Source organism: Lagopus muta, chromosome 2, assembly GCF_023343835.1.
Source record: "Lagopus muta isolate bLagMut1 chromosome 2, bLagMut1 primary, whole genome shotgun sequence".
Taxonomy (NCBI): domain Eukaryota; kingdom Metazoa; phylum Chordata; class Aves; order Galliformes; family Phasianidae; genus Lagopus; species Lagopus muta.
In genome coordinates, this window is record NC_064434.1 from 70,119,388 (window position 1) to 70,135,648 (window position 16,261).

Consider the following 16,261-nt stretch of genomic DNA (forward strand, 5'->3'; position numbering starts at 1 on the left):
TGAAGTTGTGTATTAAAGCAGCTGGCCCCCAAGCAGTAAAGCATATATATGTGCAAAAGCAAACCTGATCTAATACATTCTGCTAGAAGCAAGCAGCATCTGCCCCCGCACAACAGCCACGATGTCATCCCTTTTCTCCTCTTGTACCACACGACTCCCAGCCTCTCATCCAGGATCAATTTGTTTTGGCTGCCCAAAGGCAGTGCATACTGGCTAGTCAGCTAAAAATAGGAAGCTTACCCAGAGCACTCCAGAACAAATTACATACAGTCAAGGGACAGATGATTGCATAAGCTAATGAGTCCCAACTGCACAAGCAGTGATTCCATACACCAAGTTTTTTTGGCACCATGGCTCCACATATTCGATAATGTCTGCACCATGAGGGTATTCCATTACCCTAGGTTTCACATTCTCTCATTGCTAAAAATACTTTTTTTTTAAAAGGGAATTTTGTTATATTAGCTTGACACACAAGGCAGCTGACTGAGGAAGAAACAACCTTCAACTAAAAAGCAAGGTTGACAAGTTGCTGTAAAGTGATAGATAAGTTTTCTAGGTCAATTAAAAAATAATTCCAATGAAACAAAGAACTTTAATGGCATTTCAGAATTTGAGACAGCTGGACAGTCAAGGATAATGGCAATAAACCACTTGCAGAGAAAGAAAGACCTGGACAGGAGTGCAAGTGCCCAAGATTAAAGATCACAGACTTTACTTGTCCTCATAATTCAAGTCCAGGTAGTATTTCTTTTAAAAGTCATTTCGAACACAAATAACAGAAAAACAAAATGCATCAAAAATAATCTGTCATGGTAGCTGTCAGGAAACATGAGTGATTAAATCACAGTGATGATCTGACTTAATAGCAACAAAATCCACAAGTTGTCATCCCAATATAAACGCAGAATCTTCAACCACTGTAAATGACACATTTATGATGCATGCTCTAATCTTGCATATGCAAAGCCAGCCCCTTTCTTGCTTTTCAGATGAGTTATGTGTAAGTACCTATCTAATAGCACAAGTGTGCAACAGACATTAGTCAACAGACTAACAATAGAAAAGATCCAGAGAATGCCAGAATTAGCCTACACGATCACCTGTACATCTCATACTCATTCTGTAATAACAAACAGCAAATAAAGCAAATTCCTAACCTACTGTATTCTGGGTCATAGAGCACGACAGTATCGTTCCTAAAAAATGAAGATGCATGGGACTGTTCTGAAAATAAAGGTTTCTTCAAAACCAAATAAACAAATTTCTCAAAATTGGCTAATTCCTTTTTTTCCAGATTAATCTCTAATGGAGATATTTTGCCTTACGCATATTCTCCTGTCATCAGCTTCTTCTAATGAAAAGGTCCCTAAAATTAAATTACTGCCACCTGCTGATCATTTGAAGAAATTCAAAACATCACTATTTAGCTGAAGATCATCTTAAGAGTTACCTTGCAAATACAGTACCACTCCCACCAGGAAATGTGTACGGATGTTGCTTGCGGAATACGTGACCCACTCTGCTGCAAGGGATGATTTCTAGGCTCCCACCACATTGCCAAACTCGGAACGAGATCTCTACAATGAAAACATAAAAGACCAACATCACAAAATACATCACAAAATACTGTAATTTCCTACGGTTGTTTTTAAACTAAGAAACCGGTAATTGCTGAGAAGATCAATAGGATGGATTTCTGAGAAAATCTAGGATAAAACCAATGCATATTCTTGTTTATTATTATCCAAACTCAGAAGAAATAACTACGTTAACTTGGAAGCAAAACTGCATGCCTTCTCTTCTCTGAGCAGTATTCTCCAAACTCAGAAATGATGCTGAAATTTGCCAGAATAAGTTAGGTTTATGTGTTCTATTGCTGTGCTTTATCTAAATGGTAAATAACAGTAGATTCATTTAGCATAAATTAATTATCTAATCTATAATTTTAAAAATCAGCTAAAGATTAAATAGAATGTCAAGCAAATTCAATGCACAATAAAACAACAGATTCGAGCTGCTGGCTCAAAGTACTGGCAGTAAAAGGAGTTATGCCAAGCTAATCTTGATTTGAAGATAGAGTAGCAACTTATATAAACCAAAGACTATGGTCACTATTTCTGTAAATCAAGCAAGCAAACTAGCTATGGTAGTAAAGACAAGGTCTAGAAATATATTGCATATTTCTCATCTTAGACCTCTAACAGCAGAAATCACCTAGTACTGACAGAGAACTTGTCTTCATTCATTTGAAGCAAGCACAAGGGTGCTTGCAATAGCAGTGTTTCAACTTTGATATTTTTCCCCCTTTTAGTCTAGTAGCTGCAGCAGGTTACCATCTCCTACCCTTAGTCTATTCATCATCATTCAGTATCTTTCCACAGATTTTAAAAAAAAACAACACAAATAGTAAGCAAAGTCACATTCCTCTTTTAAAACTAAGTGCTATTCTTCCTCCAGAAGCCCTCCTCTCACACATATAAATCAAAAGTTTTATTTCAAATAAACTTCATCATTTCAAAACCTAAAGTAGGAAAACCTGAAGGTTAGCAAGCATGTCCTCTCTATTATAGAATCCTTAGAGTTGGAAGGGACTTCTAAAGGCCATCCAGTCCAACTCCCTTGCAATGAACAGGGACATGCACAGCTAGATCAGGTTGCCTAAGGCCTGATCCAGCCTTGTCTTGAAAGTCTCCAGGGACAGGGCATCCACCACATCTCTGTGGTGTGTTCCAGTTCCAGTTCCAACCTGTTCCAGTGCCTCACTGTAAAAGACTTTTTCTGTACACCCAACCAAAATCTGCCCTCCTTAAGCTTGAAACCATTTCCTCTTGTTCTGTCACCACGGACCCTTCTTTCCTGTAGCTCCCTTCTGACTGGTCTGACCAGGGGAAAAATAAGTGCTGTCATTTCAAACTAGGCAATGCAAGTGAACTGCTTTTCGTCTGAATCTTTGCTTTTTACAAGAATTCTTTCTAATTTTACCTCAGAAAAAATTTCTGTTCAATTAAGGCCAGTTAGTCATATTCATGAAGACTAGATAATCAACACAGTCCAATCTGCAGACAGTCAGTCTTCCAAAAAATATTAATGACAAAAACATTATCTCTGGCAGTAACTTATGGCCTTGATTTTATAGTTAAATTAACATGGGAGGATAGGCAAATGACTTTAAGAAGCAACTGAACATGGCATTCTCACCACACATTTTTCACAGCACTGACTTTATTCTTATCTCTTATTTTTGTGCTAAGAAAAGCAAAAATTGGGAATCACAATAAATGACTGTTCAGTGTTTCTATTAAGCTAGCAAAAAAAGTGCTTTCCTGTAGTGCTTTTATTAAAATGATGAATTTTGAACGCTTCATCCAAAACTTCAATACTACGTTCATTAATGATCTGGATGATGGAGTAGAATGCATCCTCAAATGTGCAGATGACATGAAACTGGAGTGAGTGTCTGATTCAGAGGGATCTTGACAGGCTGGAAAGGTACGCTGACAAGAATCTCACGAAGTTCAAGAAGGACAAGTGCAGAGTCCTGTGCCTGGGCAGGAGCAACCCCAAGTACCAGTATGTGCTGGGAGCCACTCAGATGGAAAGCAGCTCTGCAGAAAAGGACATGGGGTTCTGGTATCAAGTTGAATATAAGGCAGGGGCATGCCCTTGCTCCTAGCAAGGCTAATTGGTATTCTGGGCTTCCTTAGGCAAACTATCACCACCAGTTCTATATTCAAGACTGGTTATACTGCATCTGGAATATTGTGAAGAGTTCTGGGCCAGCCAGTAGAAGAGAGACATGGATGAACCTGCAAAAATCTAATGTAGGGATGAAGGGACTGAAGCATCTCTCTTATGAGGAAAGCCTGCAAGAGCTGGCACCATTCAGTTCGGAGAAAAGAAAGCTCACGTGGGTTCTTATCATTGTCTATAAATATCTGAACGGAGCCTGCAAAGAGAATACAGCCATGCTCTTTTCAGAGGCACTCTGTGCCAAGACAGGAAGCAATAGGCCTGAACTGGAACACAAGAGATTCCAGCTAAACTTCAGGAAGAATTTCTTCACCATACAGGTGACTGAGCACTGGAATAGGTTGCCCAGAGAAATATCCCTCCTTGAATTTCTTCAAACATTGATTGGACATGATTCCCTGCAACAGGTGGCCCTGCTTGAACAGTGTGGGTTGGACCAGATCACCTCCAGAAGCCCCTATCAAACTCAAACATTCTGCTATTCCGTGATCTACTGAATGTACGTAAGTGCTGAAAAACTATTCCAGAAGTAATTTAGAAATATTGCATACCAACTTCTTCTATTATTCATAGCTTCCTCTACTCTGTACATTAAGTTAATGCTTTGTTATTTGATTAGTTCTCCCTTCACAAATGCCCAGGCCTGTACACCTACATATATACTTTCAGACACCTTAGGCTCTGAAGAATATAAAAAAGATGAAAAATAGCTGTGGGAAGTACAGCAAAAGGGCCTGCACATTGGGAGGGGTGCACTAATACTTACATCACCATGGCTTCTAAAGTCTGCATGAATTTTAAGTTAAAAGGAACATAAAGCAATTAAAATGTAAGGTGTTAGGCTTTTCTTGTTTTGTTCTTAGGATGCTATTTTTCATCATACTCATTGGGAAAATAAATTCTACTATTTTAACAGTTTCAGAAGACACATTTTTTTTTTTAAAAGGCGCAAATAGCATGTCATGCACTTCCTTTGGAGCACCTCCCCTATGAGGACAGGTTGAGGGATCTGGGCTGCACTGGGCTGCAGTGACCTCAGTGCAGCCTTTCAATACTTAAAGGGAGCCTACAGAGGGGAGGGGAATCAACTCTTTCAAAGGGTTGATATGTGTAGGATGAGGGGAAATTTTAAGTTGAGGGAGGGAACATTTAGGTTGCATGTCAGAGGGAAGTTCTTTACAGAGAGAGTGGTGAGGTGCTGGAACAGGCTGCCCAAAGAGGTTGTAGATGCCCCGTCCTTGGAGGTGTTCAAGGCCAGGTTGGATGGGGCCCTGGGCAGCCTGGTTTAGCATTAAACGTGGAGTTTGGTGTCCCTGCATGTGGCAGGGGGGTTGGAGATTCGTGATCCTTGAGGTCCCTTCCAACCCTGGCCATTCTGTGATTCTGTGACAAGATTATCTTCAATACTGCTCCTGCAGCATATTACCAATTTAGAAGGTGAAGTCTTACCTGCTTTCTGATTTCAGCAAAACTAGAAAGAAAAAGCTAGGTCTTCAAATTTAATCCAAACCTTTTAATGATCTATCCATTTCTTTAGTATACTTGATCTCCCTATGCTTATCAAAAAAGCACTGCAAAAGCTCTCAGGATTAGATTCTATGAATTCGAGAAGACTGGACAAACCTTGATCCATGTTTTATACAGCAAACAGTGGCAACAGTGTGAAAATACACCATATCTTCACAGCATGAACAGTCATTTAGCTAATATAGGATTTAGACTAGGCAAAATACTGCAAGCTCATACACCTATTACATGAGTATAGTTGAACCTATACTACTGTGAAGAAAATCTCACATCTGCCCTGTAAATGCTTGCAAGAAAATGCAAATTTAAATGAAGTATAAATATGTTTAGAAGTATTTTACGACTCCATCTAGCAGATTATTTGCACGTAACATCAACTGACTGAGAGGTATGCCTGAGAATAAAGAGGCTGTACAAATATGCATATTGAACTGAACATCACAGATTTCCACTATCTGGTGCATGTCATCTACTGGTAATTAAATCAAAGGCCATGCAATTTTTATTCATTTTCAGTTAACCTGGCAGCTATGAACGAATAATTAGCTGTCTGCTCTGATAGGCCTTGCATTTTCAGGGAGCAGAGAAGATGCACCCCAAAGGCTCCATCTCCCCTCCCTCCCACTGCGGAGAAGAGAAAACTGAAAGCAAAAGAAACAAAGATTTTTGCATGCCAACTTTTCACCTTGAGAAATGAGCTGTTGCTTGTGCCCTTTATTACTACAAAATCCTCAATTATCAAAGCATACGAGCAGTTGCTAAGTTTTCAGAAAAAAAAAATCTGAGTGACTCAAGTGCATGCTTACAGCTAATCAGATATTTAAGTGCTCCAGTGTCAGAAGAGGTTCTCAGAGGATAAAAGCATTGCTGTAATAAGTTTATTCAATGACTTTCCAGAACATTTTTAAAAATGAAAAACTACGATGATGTTCAAATTAATACAGTTTAGCCACGTGCAGCCAAATAGTGAGGAGAATAAAATCTAATAGAGAAAGTAATTGTTCATAATACATAAGAGTGAGCACTGTACAGAAAAGTCAGAGGAGATGGTAAGGATGTTTTTTCCAGCTTATGTAAGTTCCAGCTTATTCCAGTTCCTTATGTGAGTGTTAAGCAAGTGGTTACAGTGTCTCAGTATTTAGAGGTGTACTGGATAAAACAGACATTTTCTTGTAGGCCACATACGCCTCATGCAGGTATTTCAGTAGCTGAAAACACTCATGAGTTTTTACAAGTTCAAGGTATTTCAGTTTCACAGCTAGAACAGCAGTAGAGGCATTTTAATCCTCAGAATTGGTCCTAAACACACTATTTAGAATGTCTAAGATGACCCCCACCTTAAAAAACTAAATTAATGACACCCTGTAACTCATAAGCAATTAGAGTTCTGCTCCACTCAAAGATTTCTTTAACTATAAATGCACTTGTCTTAGCTGAGGGATAATACTGTAAAGCAGAGAGCCAAATGCCAAATCTAACCATAAGGTGAAAATAATGGCTAAAGTGCAAGTTCTTGGTCCCTCCTCCTTCCTCCTCAAATCCCACTCAAACATCTGAATTCCAATAAAAATGCCTTCCCAAGCATAATTATCTTGTTGAGCTAAAATAAGGGTATAAAATAAAAAGCCTAAGTTTAAAAGCCTAAGTTTAAAAGATCAATGATAAAAAGATCATTTTTTGGTCAGCTGTTTTGATCAATTGCTTAAAGTGTGTGTAAGAACATTAAACTCATGAACTCCCGTGCTCTGATTTTTGTCATTAAATTTTACCAGCATTTTAAAACTTGCCTTAAATTGTCAGCATTTAAACACCATATTTTAATCAATAACATTAATGGGGGGATATGGCTTTCAAACAAGGCATCATTTTTGAAAAGAACTTCCTATCTGCATCCTTAGTTCATTTCATTTTACCTGCCAACTTATTTAACTGCACAGTAAGCAAATAGTTCTGCTTTCTCATACACAGTATAAAATTGCTACCATGTTTTAATTCTTACACTGAAACCTTCTGGATTTTCCCAATAATGCACCTGAAGTTTTGATTGCTCTTTAATCTTCTTTGCATGAAACCATGAAGATCATGAAACCATGACAGTAAAAGCAAAGCTGAAACTTGCTTTTCTGTGAAAACTGATCTGAAAGTATATTATGCACTTACCTAAGTTTTCTCCACCCCAAACATCCATCATCATGTCATACTTCCCCAGTTCTTCAAAATAGGATTTGTCCATCACAAATAACCCACCAGCTATCATGGGTGTCCTAAACAGACAAGAAAAATTAAATTAAATACTTACAGAACCATGAACTGGGAGGTAATTGATTTGCATCTCAAGGTTAATATCTCCTTGAAAAAAGCTGCAATGTTTTCGAAGGCGGCTAAGTTTACATCCATCATGTCAAAGCTTGTCTGCACAACATCATGCAACATTTCTATGGCATGTACAGCATTATAACTACCACTGCCTCAGAAGCTGAATTTCCAAAACTCCACTTGGTTCCCAAGTCCCTTATTTAAAAACTGGGAACTTGTGCCAGCAGTAAAACATTAAAGTTTTGTTGCTGTATTTTTAGCTGTCAAAACATAAAACATCAAATTTTAAAATAAACATGACTTTTTTTTTCTTTAAGGTTAAATAATCTACAGGGGAACTGTTGGGTGGGGTTTTTTTTTTGCTTTTTTTTTTGTATGCTTTTTTTAAACACTATTTGTGAGAGCATTATACGGATGCACAAACATGAATGAAGTTACCATATTCTTGAAAGCTAGCTAAGGTTCATTTCTAGACTGATAAAACAAGTTTTAGTTCTGTTTAGTCACAAGCTACTTGGTCCCGGATCCATTTCTGTTTTAAATATGTCAAGTCTAACTGTAAATATACAGTTGCTACACTTCAATGCATGTCATTTACAGTAAAATATAAAACGCTACAGATAGGAAAAAAAAAACCTAAATGAAATTCCCTTAAGCAAAAACAGAAAGGATGCAAATTCTGTACTACTTTGCTTATTATAAACTCTAATCTTGAAAAACGGGGACTGTCTGCACTAATTGTCTCCATTTGAATTGAATTTTCCCAACTGGTAATATCACTTTTCGTTTCTGAGATGGTGACATGCACAAAAGTAAGTCTCATACTCCTGAGTTAAAAAACAGAACAGTATTCGTGGTAAACTTTGCTTCAAGCTATGCTCCCATCATGTCCTACAGCAATATTACACTCTGCCTGTTTTATTATGCATTTAAATCAGATAAACCAACCAATGCTAATCTATTTGTACTGAAGATCTCTGATGGGAACAGAGTCCCGTGAAGATGAATCAATACATTTTTTTAATTAAAAAAAGCATTATCTATCAAATGGAGAATCAGTGATATAGACATACTTTATGGGAGCAACTGGGTTTCCTTGCCGTGCTCTTCTTTGCTCTGGTGTCATGTAATCCCATTTGAATACCAGGTTCCAGTCAAAGCCTTTAAGAAGAAAACAGAGTAGGATGTTAAGACTGTGGTCATTATTCATGTTGTAGTAATGTAATATCAAACAAAATCACTGGGAAGGAAATTTAAACTTGCACAATCTTCTTGGTAGAAAACAAACGAGGAGGAGCTCGAAAGAAAAGAAGTTGAACAGGAGAATAAAAAAGTAATCTAAATAATATTGATTTTTCTTGTTGACATTTATTACACAAGGTAAGAAACCCAGTAGTAGATGAGAAAGCATAAGCCACAAATACATGAAATAATGGATTCATGCGTAAGTCACACTGAACATCATGCGAAGATCTTCATCCCTTTACAATTGTCCTTAACAATTGTGAGAGCATCATAAGGATGCACAAACATGAATGAAGTTACCATATTCTTGAAAGCTAGCTAAGGTTCATTTCTAGACTGATAAAACAAGTTTTAGCTCTGTTTAGTCACAAGCTACTTGGTCCTGGATCCATTTCTGTTCTGATCTCAGCTGTTATGATCATGCTTAGGCTTACAGAAACTTTATACAGTACTCACTGTTCTTCTCTATCAGCATTGGTTCTCTATCACAAAGGTTACAGCAGGTTATGTAGCTCTCACTTCTCATTAACATCCATATAACTGCATCCTTTCCTACTGCATGCTTCTACATGCATCATTTTTGAAATTCAGATCAGTGCTATAGAGACAAAAAGCTTAATCATCTTCTGCACACGTATATGTGTGTGACTGCATGCACACAAGAGATTGGTTCTTTTGTGAGCTAAGTACAGAAGCACAAAGATCACCAGAAAAGGGAAGGCCGAAGAGTCACAGCAGCTTTCTACCTGACATTTTGAACAGCCTTCCTTTAGCCACCAATACCAAAAAAAACCCAACACAGCAGGTGCAAGATAAACTTCCTACGGAAACACTAACTGGTTTTGAGGTATGTTACACCTTTAGGTATGAACCTCTATGGAAAAAGCTCCATGAGCTGTACAGTGATCTCCCAGTGCGCCTAGCAAACCAGCCTTACAAAGACTGAGGACTGCCAAAAGCATTTAGATCCTATGAGGTCATGTAATAAATGATTTCCAGATTTCTGTTGCGCAGATGTCAATAGTTTTCTTTCTTCAGTATGAAGATAAAGCAATTATTTTCTGGGGAAAGTAGGAAAAAAAATTAAGCTAAACAGGCAACAGACTGTTGGTCTGGATCTGTAAATGTGCATGGTACGGATTGATGTGGAGAACTAAAATGAAAATTGCTTAGTTTTCAACTCCCAAGATATGTCTATCTCACAGAAGCTACCCTGAACAGTTTTTGCAACATGCATGGCAACTCTACAGGTTTAAGCTGTAAAACTGTACAGTGTTACACTGTAAAAAATGAAAGATCATCTAAATGCTCCTAAAACTCCAAGTTTCAAAGCATTAAAATGGCTACAACTGATAGCAGTGCAAAGCTTCCACGATGAGAATTAAAACCAACTCCAATATTTCCCTGCAGTTAAAAAAAAAATTCATTTCATCATACATCCCCAGCAAAATTACTTGCATCTGGGAAGAACTGAAAAACTACTGTTCCCCAGCACAAGTGGTAGAGATAGAGTTACGTACACCATAGTGAACACAAGGGGTCTCTTTTGGAACACAGCACTGCATTGCAAACTCAAAACAAGTGTATAAATTGTCTACTCATAAAAAACTGTTCTTCTGTCTCCATTTTCACTGAGGCTGGGAAAAAGCACTCAAAGAGATAGTATCAGTAACTTTGTAAAAGGAATATTTTTAAACACAAGTGCGTATACAGTATGAAATTCTATCACGTGCAAACTTCATAATAGGCATAACCTAAGTTATTGGAACTCCGTTAACTACAATTTAGTCCAGTAATTAAAATGCTACTCAGGGTGTAAATAGTTTTGTAAGCCTTCTTCCTTCCAAAAAAAAAAAAAAAAAGTAATATGAAGTGCATGGATTTAATAGTGGCCAGCCATGGGAATTATTTCAGTTCAGTCCACTTTTAAGTCTGTAGCATTTGCTAGATTGCTCGTCTTGGGTGATTAAGTCTTGCAAAACAGAGCAGGCACAAATGCTGTCCCAGCTGTCTCAACTCTCCATGGTTAAGCCACGCAGACACTATATCTAAGGTTGAAAGCATGGTTTGATTTCCATGTTTAGACTTGGCCTCAATGAAAGTGTCCTGTGATGCCAAATGCTGGAGTGCCCCTAACGTGCTAATCTGTCCTTTGGGATCTGAATGCGAATATATTATTCACATTTGAACATACCACCAAATAGCATTCAGACATAGCTATGTGAAAAATTTCTATTGTTAAAAGGCAGCTTCTCACTTCACAGCCCAGAAGTACAGAGGCTCAATGCGCTTTAAAGAACCTATTGTGTATAAGAGAAAACGAGCACTAAAAGGAGAAAAAAATGGGAAATATAGTTCATAGACAAAGCATGAAAAGCAGCAACAAGTAGAATGATCGCTCAATCCTCTCCCAGTTCAGTTGGAAAGAATTAAAGAACATGAACCCCACAGGAACCAATCTAAGGTTTCAATGAAAACTCCTCCTCCCACTGCAGACAACAGTAAGAGCTACATAATGGTATAGAGATTTCCATAGTTGCTGCATAATGAATAGATTGGGCAAAAGCCTTAAGGTTTTAATAAAGCTAGCACACAGATAATAGCATAGTATTATAAATTAGCATACTGTGAATATATCCATGGCAGACATCTTTTCAGAACGCTAATTAAAAGGATACAGAAACTTTTACCTCAAGATCATGACTGGAACTTGAAGCACATGCAGCATTATGCAAATATTACTTTAGTTTACTGGAACAAACACTTGGTGGCCAGTTATGGACTAGGATTTCACATACAGAAGGAGCTTAAAACTGCTTTCTACTACCTCACTTGAGAGAGCCCATTCAAAATAAGCTGAAACACTGTGGAAACAGTACCACATAATTTCAATATTGTGGCTTATCTTACATCTGTTCTACAGGCAGCACAGTTTCTAGGGTTGTGGGAACAATTATTGTGGATCAGTTATGGGACAACTCTTCTAAATGCTAGACACCTGCTAATAGTGAAATTAAATTTAAAAACTTAACAAATAAGGATTTTACTGCAAACTTGTCTTTCCTCTTTTGGAAAGAAGGGAGAGAATCATTTTTGAGAGTTTCACAAAGCTTTTTACTACTTGCTGTTAACAGTTTGCATTAACCAGACAACAAAACCATAGCTTTTGTAAACAGAATTTAACAGGAAATTTTCTAACAGTACAGATATAAACACTACAAATTTCAAGGTTATGTGTTACTCTCTTCACAATTACAGATCATGGGTTAGAAAAAAACAACACCTTTCCTTTTTAAAAAACAAACACATTCCAGAGGTTTCTGCTTTTTCACAAGATATTAATTTTTAAGCAAACCAGGATCTTAAAAAAACCTCACAGGCACCGCATTGCTGATGGACTTCTGAACTAGAGAGCAAATAAATTGTCGTCTGTAAAAAGGGAATCATAAGCTCTTCCAACCATAAGCTGCTTCTAACACTTACACAGCACAGCAAACATTCGAGTGACTCCTGTACACTGGTAAAAAGCAGCATAAACTTATAAGAATTGGTATAATAAAGACAAACTCTTGTAAAGTAGAATGCAACAAGGCCATTTAAAATCTAAGCCTGGAACCAGTCGATATATAGAAATTAAGCTAGATATGCAAAAGGGAAGAGCAGTGTGTTAACTGCCCATTCCACAACTGCAGTGACCACGAGCTTTGACTTGTGATGCTTCTTATTTTATTTGTATTCCAGCAGAGGTACATACCGCCTTTTAAATCAGCTGACGCCCCCACGTACTGGAAGTTGTCCATATTAATTACATCGATAATAGGAGACACAACTCTGGTCTTGTCCTAAAATAAATATTAGAAAGTGATATTGAAATAATGAAACCAATATATAAAGATTCAGACAGGATAAGATGTTGCAGAGTTCAGCAGGATTTCATGAATACTGCTCCCCCAGCTTTTCCCGTTTCTGGTTCTGAGCAGCATTGCTCACCACTGCTTCATTCTGAGAGCAGAAACCACATTACATAGCTAAGAATCCTCTTCATATTCCAGCCTACCTTACACACAGGTAAACCTCTTCTGGCTTATCTGTGAAGAAGGCAGCAAACTTCTATTTCAAAAGACAGACAGGCAAACAGCATTTTCATTCTTACTTTTCAAACCAGTGCAAAGAAGAGAACCATCTGGGTAATTCATATTTTCACAGCAAATTCCTAGCCCATAAGGTAGTGTGATGTTATTACTATAATCTTTAAGGGACATTAAGGCCTTTCCACAATCAGAAAAGTCTTAGGTTAATGATAACCGATTTCACCCTAGAAGAATCACACTTCACAATCAGATAGAACATGGGGAAAAAAAAAAAAATCCTCCTAAACTAATGAATGCTATTAATCTCTGGCAGCCAAAATTCCAGTGGCATAGATTCTGCATTCCTCTGTCTGAACTTGGTCTCATATACTATTCTAAGCAACATTAATTACCTTAGCTCATGTGTTTGTCAAAATAGCTTTTAAGTTAAAAAAAAAAAATCTTTCCAGTAACTCCACATGCATCATCCATTGGGATCATAAGACATTTGTAATCTAAGAGAAAATCATCTAATATTAGAAACACAGTGTCATGGTTAAACCAGTTCTTCTCTGCGAGGTACCTCTTGAGGCAAAAAAGAAAAAAAAAAAAAAAGAAAAAAAAAGATATATTTACAAACTAAAGTATAACTTCTATGGTAGTTTGATTAACAGGTAGCTTGCATTCAAAGTAGAACTTTAAACACCACAATTTAGCAACAGAGCATAGGTAACTTCAGAACAGTAAAATACCAACTTTGTGAATACAAAAATGCTTTAAACAAACAGGATATTTTGGTAACTACCTTACAGAGAAACTGTTCTTATGGTTAAAAACAATACTAACCTAATCGTCCCCACTGTAAGAATCTATGTGTAAAGTATTGCTCCAAACAACAATGCATATATTCTAAACAGGTTCAACAGTGCATCCATTGCTACTGCAGTATTATACAGAACGGCTGGTACTAAATTAGCAGGAGGATATAGTGTGAGCTTGTAACAGGAGGCCTGAAAGCAATTCTTTTAGACAAACGATTTTGTTGGTCCAAAAAGGACATTAAAAACACCCATTTTCATTTACTGAATCTTAATTACTCAATCTGTACAGATTTTAGTAAGCCTTAATTAAATAGCTGACATATACTACATCATTCTACATAAGTAAACAAAAGGTCACTTTCCCCCATATTAGCCAGAAGGAAAATCTGAGTTGTGTCTCCAGCCAAAATCTGAAGACTGAGCTAAAAGCTGACAACTTGTATTGCTTCTACATTCCTTTTAAGTAGAACTTGAGCTATACCACGTGAGTCTTTATGAAGGATATAATGCAAGATGTGATCATGACTTTCACTAGCTATTAATTATCTTTGGCCTAAACCAAATTAGAAACACAAATAAAAGACGACACTGTCCTATTCTGCTATTGATTACATCTTCAGCTCGCATTTCTGTTAGCTGTAAACTCAAGTCTACATGTTCATAATGCAAGGATATGGTTTTACTAGCAGTAATCCATTTGGGAGGCAATTATGATTGACTGCATCTGAACTGCAAAACACCACAGATTTCTGCTGTGCCTTCCTACAACACTAAAACACTTCAGGTGTACACATTGTTTTAGATATCTATATGCAGTGTCAAAACTAGAAAACTTCCTTATTTAAAGGCTGATGTCTTCTAAAGATACCCAGCCTACCCAGTATTCACAGTACACCCATCAGCATGACATGAGACCTTATTGCTCTCTATAACTACCTGAAGGGAAGTTGTAGTGAGCTGGAGGTCAGCCTCTTCTCTCGTGTAACATGACAGAACTAGAGGGAATGGCTTCAAGCTGCACCAGGGGAGATTTAGGCTGGATGTTAGGAAATACAACTTTTCTGAAAGAGTGGTCAGGCACTGGAATGGGCTACACAGGGAGGTGGTGGAGTCACTGACCCTGGAGATGTTCAAGAAATGTTTGGATTTTGTGTTGGGGGACACAGTTTAGTGAGAGCTATTGGTGATTGGTTGGATTGGATGATCTTGAAGGTCCTTTCCAACCTTGGTGATTCTGTGATTCTGAAATAGAAACAAATATGAAATTTCCCTTTCTTTCTTATTCCTTCCTCAGCTGAAGCTGAGGTGGCTTATACAAATCTATGCCCATCTAGAAAAACCTCCTCCAGCAAAAGTCTGTACTCTCAAATGATTATACATGATAGAGCTAAATGTGGTGGTAAAAACTGCCTGTCGTCTGTCACATTAGGAAGAGCTTCAGTGAGACTTCAGCTTATCTCCACTACATCCCCACAATGCTGAACAAGCAGGCAAGCACAGTCTCCACACATTCAGGATTTCCTGAGGTCATTGCTGTCGGTCTGATTAATTCTGTCAATATCAGTGCAGTGGCAAACTAGCACCATTTGCAACACTTAACGTGTTACTTAGGCGACTTCATTATTTCTCTGACACGCAAATACCTAGACTGATGTACAACTGCCACTTTCTCAGCCTTGGAAACAAGCTGCCCCCTCCATGCTTCAAAACAATACCTTTGTTCAGCAGCAAAGCAGACAAAATACTTGCACATCCCTAAGGTGACACTTTGCAAGGCACTACAGAATTGTTAATGTAGAGACTGCTAAAAAAGAGCCAGTGGGTCTCTAAGGCAGAAAGAGTTCAAAATCATTCACTTAAAATACTAAAACCTTGCTCTTCTTAAATTATCCTCATGCACAATAGAAAAAAAAAATTCATTACAGTAGAAACCTGGGGTGTGTTTTGGAAAAAAATAAAAGCAAAAACAAAATCTTTCTCATCTGATTTTGTTCTGAAGGTTTCATACCATAAAATATAATGGAATACACAATTGGGAAACCTTGTGCTTTCTGATGATGCCAATGGAAAGAAATAGCCCATGAACACTGCAGGTCTCTAGTGACTGGAGTTTTGTAGCAGACTTTCATTTTAATATTTCATAAGGAGGTTATACATGCTCTAGAGAGTTAGACTACTACTACTACTCGTTTTTCTCATAAACAATTGGAAATTATCCTCAAGATTCTGCATACATTGTTTTTCCCCCAATCTAGTATCCAAAAATCTCAAAGCACTTTAAAGATTAAACTTCACAACACTCTTAACAGAAAATACAAATATTTTCCTTTCAGCGATGCAGCAGTTGGAAGTAATTCACTCAAGGTCGCAGAATCTAAGGATATGAGAAAAGAATCCACATATCATTTCTTAATTCTAATTCTTTCCTCTTTTAGGATGTTTTGTGTAAAAATATTATCAGAAGTGATAGACAATTTATAGTTATGCTATGAAAACAGATGAGTACAGTTCTGCACCAGAACCTTCCCA

The 16,261-nt window shown here is 37.5% G+C and overlaps 1 protein-coding gene across 1 annotated transcript in view; it reads right to left on the reverse strand.

The window, feature by feature from the left end:
• Positions 1-16,261, reverse strand: part of GALNT2 (polypeptide N-acetylgalactosaminyltransferase 2) — a 94,954-nt gene that overhangs the window by 11,882 nt on the left and 66,811 nt on the right. The window contains exons 8-11 of the mRNA XM_048935026.1: positions 12,596-12,683; positions 8,670-8,757; positions 7,441-7,544; positions 1,454-1,580 (exon numbers count right to left, since the gene is read on the reverse strand). Coding sequence (XP_048790983.1) covers positions 1,454-1,580; positions 7,441-7,544; positions 8,670-8,757; positions 12,596-12,683 — 407 coding nt within the window. The remainder of the gene's footprint in view (positions 1-1,453; positions 1,581-7,440; positions 7,545-8,669; positions 8,758-12,595; positions 12,684-16,261) is intronic.